The sequence below is a fragment of the Sinocyclocheilus rhinocerous genome, unplaced genomic scaffold (assembly GCF_001515625.1).
Source record: "Sinocyclocheilus rhinocerous isolate Xijiao unplaced genomic scaffold, SAMN03320098_v1.1 scaffold939, whole genome shotgun sequence".
Taxonomy (NCBI): Eukaryota; Metazoa; Chordata; class Actinopteri; order Cypriniformes; family Cyprinidae; genus Sinocyclocheilus; species Sinocyclocheilus rhinocerous.
In genome coordinates, this window is record NW_015665397.1 from 370168 (window position 1) to 378689 (window position 8522).

The 8522-nt window shown below is 35.1% G+C and overlaps 1 protein-coding gene across 1 annotated transcript in view; it reads left to right on the top strand.

Moving 5' to 3' along the window:
• LOC107731367 (TBC1 domain family member 9B-like) overlaps positions 1–8115 on the top strand; it is a 27285-nt gene extending 19170 nt beyond the window's left edge. The window contains 10 exon segments of the mRNA XM_016542427.1: positions 752–881; positions 971–1069; positions 1152–1225; positions 1579–1814; positions 3682–3747; positions 4148–4219; positions 4874–4924; positions 5236–5295; positions 5382–5479; positions 6450–8115. Coding sequence (XP_016397913.1) covers positions 752–881; positions 971–1069; positions 1152–1225; positions 1579–1814; positions 3682–3747; positions 4148–4219; positions 4874–4924; positions 5236–5295; positions 5382–5479; positions 6450–7082 — 1519 coding nt within the window. The 3' untranslated portion in view covers positions 7083–8115.
• The last annotated feature ends 407 nt before the right edge of the window (positions 8116–8522 follow it).

Consider the following 8522-nt stretch of genomic DNA (forward strand, 5'->3'; position numbering starts at 1 on the left):
AGGCTACTCTTTTACTCTTACTCAAGTAGTTTTTTTGGACAAGTACTTTTACTTTACTCGCACTACATTTTTTGGAAGGTAATGGTACTTTTACTTGAGTATATTTTTTCAGTACTCTTTCCACCACTGTATAATTGTAGAAATGTCCACCTTCAGCTCGTGCTTCACATGTCTTTTTGCTTTGAAATCTGTACTGATTTTTATAAAGTAAATGTAAGAATAACCTTGATAATGTTAGTAATATTTCAAGATGAACACTTACTGGACTGAAGCAGCTTCAGTTTACTTGATTATCCAGACATCATTTTGATGATATGTTTTGATGATCAAGCATTTATATCATCTTACTAAGACATATTATTGGATATATAGATAATACTGATACTTGTATAATTTTATGCAAGTATCTGCTATACTGTTATAAGATTGACAATCATCAGAATTTCATCTTACTTTTTGGTCATATAAATATCAGCATATGCACCAAATGTAATATGTATTGCTCATTTTGGGCCTGTGAGTAAGATTGAGCCGGGGAAAAAATTTTTAGTTTTTTTTTTTTTTTTACCATATTCTCACTATAACATACTATATGAGCCATAAAAGCCTGATGGATCAGATATGTTATTTATATATATTTTTTAATGCAAACTTTAGGCTTTACAGGGTTAAGTTTTATTATCCCTTTTCTACTGTCTGGGGTTTGTGAAGATGCACTAAATAAGGTTTGTTCTGTTTCTGGATCCTGCAGATATTTGGATAATGTTGTAAATAAGCAGACCGTTTCTCCACCTATTCCCCACCTTCATGCCCTGTTGACCAGTGGCAACAACCCTCCACCTGAGATTGACGTCTTTGAGCTCATTAAAGCATCCTATGAGGTGAGGGGGCGGAGCAAGAGGGACCTAGACGAGCACCAATGCCAATATGATCCTTATTAATTTCGTACGTTGTTTTCATCTAATTGTAGAAGTTTGGTAGCCTGCGTGCCGACGTCATCGAGCAGATGAGGTTCAAACAAAGGTTAAAGGTCATACAGTCACTAGAAGACACAGCCAAGAGGAGTGTGGTAAGTGTGTAATCAAAAAGTCTTATTTCACAATTTTAAATCTCCACATGTGATCATTTATGCTGTATTGTGTGATATTCAGGTGAGAGCAATCATGACAGAGTCTGCCTTCACTATTGAGGAGTTGGAAGAATTGTATGTTCTTTTTAAGGTAAGATAAATGCGTAAACTCAGCATTTAATTATAATTTTTATTTATTTATTTAGTTTATTTATTTAGTAATATTAATTAAATAGTAATAATAACAATATTGTTTTAATTATATTGTTTATTTTTATGTTTATTTATTTTGTTTAAATGGGTTTTATCTGATCTGTGTTTTTCCAAACACCTTAATGCTCATTTTAAATGAAAGAAACCACTAGCTGTCAGTATATTTGTGTACGTTATAGTAGTTACCACCAAAATCGGTCATGGCACATTTTGTTTATTCATTCATTCATTTATTTATTCATTCTTAATATTTAATGGTAGTAATATATTTTTAAATAATGTATCATCATTATTACATTATTTATTGTTTGTCTGTCTATTTAGAGCAGCAGCGCGGCGGAGCGGCACGACCCGAGTCTGCCGTATCTGGAGCAGTACCGCATCGACTGCGGTCAGTTCGTTCAGCTCTTCTCCGCTCTGGCGCCCTGGAGCTGCGGCCTTCACACCAACACGCTCTCCAGCCGACTCTTCCGCCTGCTCGACCAAAACAAAGACTCTCTCATCAACTTCAAAGAGTTTGTCACCGGACTCAGTGAGTGGATGCGTTTACACCACAGCGTGTAGATTGATAGAGTCAGAGTTTGATTCGTGTGAAAGCTGTTACTGCTTCAGATAAAAGCTCAACAATCTTAGACCTCAAAAGCCTCTCCATAGAATTCTGAAACGCGTCATCAGGGGAAAAAAAGTTTTTTTTTTTTTTTTTCATATACTCAATATATTCTGAAAGTGTTCTGTGTGGTTGAAGTTATGATGTCACACACAAAAGAAGACAGAATTAAAAACAAACACCTGTCAGAGAGATTCAAAACAAATTTGGCTGATTTGTAAATAATCATTAATATCATGCTCACATATTATTCACAATAAATTATATAAAATTACATTTTATTGCATCCTTGGACTTATTTCATATTCCTTTGTCTTGCAACTTGTGAGAATAAAAGTGTTAAGTGATATTTTGATAGCATTCAAGTTGGTAAGTTTGATAAATTTTTTATGAATCAGTTCAAAGTGTCATTTTCAGTGAATTGATTCAGAGATTCATTTGCAGGATCAATAGAGTCTGTGAGATTTTTTTAAAGTCTCTTATTTCTCACCAAGGTTACATTTATTTGATAAAAAATACAGTAATATTGTGAAATATTGTTATAATTTAAAATAATAATTTTCTATGTTAAAATTTACTTTATTCCTGTGATGCACAGCTGAATTTTCAGCATCATTACTCCAGTCTTCAGTGTCACATGATCCTTCAGAAATCATGCTAATATGCTGATTTGCTGCTCAAGAAAGATTTTTTATTATCATTGTTGAAAACTTAAGCTGCTTCATACTTTTTTGTGCTTTTTTCGTAATTTAATGAATAGAAGATTCAAAACAACAACATTTATTTCAATTAGAACAACCAACAGATAGTTTTGTAACATTATCGCCATGTCTTTACGGTCACTGTAATGCATCAATTTATTGCAGAAAAGCATTAATTTCTCTCAAAAAAAAAAAAAAAGACTGCTCACAAACTTTTGAACGATAGTGTATATTATGTTTTGGTAAATGTAAATATCGCTGTGTATTACTATGCATATATTGTTATATCGGTGCATTTGAATGAAAATGATGAAATACCATTCTGTTCATAGTTACAAGCTGTGAAAAATGGATTTTTGCTGTTTTAGTTCTTATATTAAAAAATTTTAATTACTTTGCAACACTGTTTGGTGGAAATAATATACTAGAAATATATTTATAAAAATAGAAGGTCAAATTATTGAGGGATAATATAAGTTAGTCTGCATGTATTGTGTAACAACTTACAGTAACTCAACATTTTAATCTACTTTGCAACACTGTTTGGTGGAAATAATATACTAGAAATATATTTATAAAAATAGAAGGTCAAATTATTGAGGGATAATATAAGTTAGTCTGCATGTATTGTGTAACAACTTACAGTAACTCAAAGAAACAACTTGTGTATCTCTTCTACAGGTGCATCTCAATAAATTAGAATGTCGTGGAAAAGTTCATTTATTTCAGTATATTATGTTTTGGTAAATGTAAATATCGCTGTGTATTACTATGCATATATTGTTATATCGGTGCATTTGAATGAAAATGATGAAATACCATTCTGTTCATAGTTACAAGCTGTGAAAAATGGATTTTTGCTGTTTTAGTTCTTATATTAAAAAATTTTAATTACTTTGCAACACTGTTTGGTGGAAATAATATACTAGAAATATATTTATAAAAATAGAAGGTCAAATTATTGAGGGGTAATATAAGTTAGTCTGCATGTATTGTGTAACAACTTACAGTAACTCAAAGAAACAACTTGTGTATCTCTTCTAAGCTTGACATCTTCATCACAGCAGTTTTTGGTTTGTGTCGTCTCTCAGGTGGAATGTATCATGGCGATATGACGGAAAAACTCAAACTTCTCTACAAACTCCACCTGCCTCCTGGTATGTTTACAGTCATAGAGACTTTATTAACCAGGCCATGGAAAGAGTGTAACAGTGTAAGCAGAAAGAGAAAAACGAAGTAGGTTTTTGAGGAACATTATTAGTGTTTTTATTTGTATTTAGGAACTGTGTGTGAACGACACTTGTGAACAACAAACATAAGCACAGTGTGAGGAAACCAGATCGCTACTCTCAGCAGACACTCTTCTCTCTCTCTCTCTGTGTGTGTGTGTGTGTGTTTGATGTTTATTGAAATGAGAAACTAGCACTTGTTTTTAGATTGTGTGTGTGAAGAAGATTTGCAGAAAAGATAAGAATGAGATGTTTATTTTTGAGGGTCGTTTTGAGTGTGTATGTGATATATATGTTCATTTCATTGTTCTCGTCTCTCTTTCTGAAGCGTTGTGTCCAGAGGAGGCAGAGTCAGCGCTGGAGGCCACGCAGTTCTTCACTGACGATGACACGCCTCAGGGTACGAGACACGTTTACCACCTAAACAACATTTGAAGCCAACATTAAAGAAATATTTCAGGTTCAATATAAGTTAAGCTCCACAGAAGGTTATTTTGCCTTTTTTCAAAAAAAGCAGAACATGGTTACAATAATGCACTTACAATGAGAGTAAACAAGGTCAGGCACTTCAAGGGTTTAAAGTTGGTTCTTGTTTGATAACTATAAAAAAAAAAGGTAGTATTATGTAGTAAATGTACAGTACAGTCGTAAAGTTTCATGCTGACTTTAAAAGCCAAAACTACTAGAGTTTTTCTTTATTTTATTTACTGTTGTACTGCTGATAGAGCTTCACTTGTATTGAAACGCAGTATATTCAATGTATTCCAAAAAAAATTAATTGTTATTAATACTTTCTTTTAGTTTTATGAATAGTTTATTTTTAATGAACATGTTTTGACTTTTCTGATCTCCCTGCATGTACCTGTGGATGGTTCGGTCCAGGTTTAATGACTGATAACTAATTATTAATCTTCTGCACTCTTATTTTCCTCATTTGTTGTCTTCCTTATCGCCCCCCTTTCTCTCTTTTAACTCTAATACTTGCTTTCTCTCATTCTCTTTTTCTTTCTTTCCTTCTCTTGTTCTTTCTGTCTTTCTCATCTGATCACTCCAGATCCTCCCTTCCTGTCTCATCTGGACTTCCTGGCACAGGAAGTGACCTCAGGTTTGCGTCTGTCACGTCGAGTGTTTTCTGTCTCTCTGGAGTTTTGGGGCATCAGTTGATGCTGTCAGAACAGATGAGAATTTTTTTTTTTTTTTTTTTCACTAACCATCTCTGGTTTTGGTGTTTCCCAGTCAGTATCAGTTCACCATCTGTCTCTCACATGATATTATCTTACCTTTGTGGTGCTCTTTTCATTTTTAACCATGGGCGTTGATGTCATGATACCTTTCTGGTGGACACTTTTAAATGGTCAATGGCTAAATGTCGTTATGATGTTAGTGTTTATTAATTCAGCGTTAATATCATAACAGGTGAGGAGCTGAAGGAGGCAGGAGACGCATCAGCGGCCGGAGACACGGATGAGAGAAAAGGTGATAATACTCGCCAATTGATGACTCCATTAAGGAATCCGTTTTAATCTGGTTGTTGTTTTAATGGTAGTGTCTTGTGTTTTTAGAGGAGAAGCCGAAGGACTATAAGTATTATCTGAGAATGTGGGCCAAAGAAAAAGAGCCAAAGAAAGAGAGTATCAAAGATCTGCCTCGGATGAATCAGGTGACCAGTATTCACTGATCTCGCTCTCAATTGTTGGGAGAGAAATTCAGGCCTCCGTGTGTTCACATTGCAACTGAATGTGGCCTAAAACAGATTTTCTACTGACAAACAAGTAGTTGCATATCTGATTTTTGTGCAGAGATTTCAGTGTGAACAATCAGATCTGATGTTTTTTTTTAACCTGTCTTAACTACATGCTTGATTTACCCTCGGCATGAACCATAAAGTGATTTATGAGTTAAACCGTTTCAAGTATTGCACAGAAAGGTGCAAAAATATATGCTGATGTGCATTAGATCTAAAAGGTTTTGGAAAATCTCAGTGAAAGGTGAAATTCTAATGCAGACCTGATGAGTCCAGATCCAAAGAAGACCCGAAGTCCAAAGCTGTTCTTGTTTACTATAATAAAAAATTAGAAACTTGATATATTATTAGTAATATTGTATAAAATATTGTAAAATTGTAATGTAAATATGGAGAAAAGTTTAGTTTTAGAGTCCCTCATGTACTATTTAGTTTTAGATTAGAGTCCCTCGTGTACTATTGAGACCCAATGATACTGATACATATGATAACCATTACATATATATTTGTATATAATTATTAAAACTAACAATTATGTTATTAACACATTATAAATGCTAAAAATTAATTATATATTATATTTTGAAATTAACATTATTTTTCTCTTAAACCATTTTAACAATTAATAAACTAAAGTTATTTATGAAATGCACTGTATGAAGTATTGAGTGTTAGATCTAAAAAAAAAAATATATATATATATACACACACACAGACGTATAACCTTTAAAAATTACATTTAAATTTGTTGGCCTTTTTACATTTATTTACAATCATATCAAATCAGGATTCATTTATTAAGTAGCAATCTAGTACTTCAGTGTTTTTGACCTATTGAACACAAGTATTAAGACTAAAACACATTTTTGTAATCATACAATTGCAGGAGCAGTTCATTGAGATGTGTAAGACTCTCTACAACATGTTCAGTGAAGATCCCATGGAGCAGGAGCTGTATCACGGCATCGCCACGGTGGCGAGTCTCCTGCTGCACATCGGAGAAGTGGGCAAGAAATTCACCAACAACGGCAGCAAGAAAACCGAAGCCCAGCTGCCCTCAGCAGTCGACGCTCTGCAGCCGGAGAGGGAGGACTCGTCCGGGGAGGGAGGATCAGGACAGTCCCTGGTCTCCAAGGCCCTGGCAGAGGCGCAGCTAGAGACGCCACCTCCAACAGCGGCCGGCTCCGACGAAGAGGCCAAAGACGACACGTCCGTTTCGTCCTACTCCGTAGTGAGCGCCGGTTCGCTGCAGTGCGAGGACATCGCCGACGACACGGTCCTGATTGGCTGCATGAGCGGAGATGCGGTGGATCGGAGGCGGGGCAGCGCGCCGGATGCCGATTGGTCGATCACGTTCGAGCAGGTTTTAGCATCGTTCCTGACAGAAACATCGCTGGTCGACTACTTTGAGAAAAAACACGACATCCAGAGCAAAATGACGGCATGCAAGTCACTGAGAGCCGTGGAGAGACAGACAAGTACGTCGAGCGATCACGATTTCTCTCTGAACACACACTGACACACTCCTAAAAACATGCACGAACAAACAAGCTTATGTGTATGTACGTCCGGTTACTCTCTATAGGAGATTGATACTTCTGTGTCATAGTCAAACAAATAGTGTTTAAAATCCATCCAAGCAGCTTTCTATACAATAAACCTCTGGAGTTTTAGATGTGATGACCATGTTTCACCCTAGTATCTGGTTTTTGATTGGTTGAAGGCATCAACTAGCAGGTCTGGAATAGAGGATTATGGGATATGGCCTACGTAAATCTAAATATATCTGTATATTAAAGTGCTTCAGCTCATACAGATCAACAAATGAAACGTCACACTAAAAAATATTTGACTTGCACACTCATCTTTAGTCCCAGGTTGAAATATCCCGCACTAAAAGTGTACGTCACTAATGCTTTCTTGCACGCATGCTATTGCTGGATATATTCAGTGTATTTGGCAGTAAGAAGTGTCCTTTCGGTGAAGAGTCCACTTCATAGCTCTGCTCAGATTCACTTTAACCCCTCAGATGGAAACCGTTGTTCATTCTTAGCTTTGTTTAGCATTCTTAGGTTTAAAGCCGTGTTTCTGTGTGTTAAAAACGTTACTGTTTCTAAGTAGGTCACTGCCTTACTGATCAGACGTGTACAGTTTGTCGAGGATGGCGTTGCATGTGTTTGTTGTGGTGTTTTGTGAGGTAAGCGCCATCATTTTGTTCTATCAGATGTTTGGTTGCTGGAAACTACACAAGCGGTACAGCGCTGGCTTATCTTCGTCATCCAAAATGTAAAAAATGTAGCCGATTAATTTAGCGCTATAATGGCCTTTACCACGTAAAGCAGGAATTGTTTGTCTTTTATTCTCCAAAAATTATTATTATTATTTTTTTGCTGTCAGGCCAGAGTAAGCAAGTACAATCACTGGGCTTCATTCATAAAAAAAACTCAAGCAGAGCGAATTAGTGTAAATTACTTGTAAAGGCATTTGAATTTTGTCACTTTGAAATAAATGAAACATTCATAAATGATATTGAATGCACAATGCAAACAACATTTGTAAATGTACTATAATGGCCTTTACCACGTAAAGCAGGAATTGTTTGTCTTTTATTCTCCAAAAATTACTATTATTATTTTTTTTTTTTGCTGTCAGGCCAGAGTAAGCAAGTACAATCACTGGGCTTCATTCATAAAAAAAACTCAAGCAGAGCGAATTAGTGTAAATTACTTGTAAAGGCATTTGAATTTTGTCACTTTGAAATAAATGAAACATTCATAAATGATATTGAATGCACAATGCAAACAACATTTGTAAATGTACGTAAATTGATGCACTGAATTGAAAATTATCAGTCAAGAAATCATGTAAACTTGAATTAATCATGTAGTTTTTAAATGTAATTCAGTCATCAATTTACTGTTTTACAAATGTTTTTATGCATTGTGTGTTAAATTAAAAG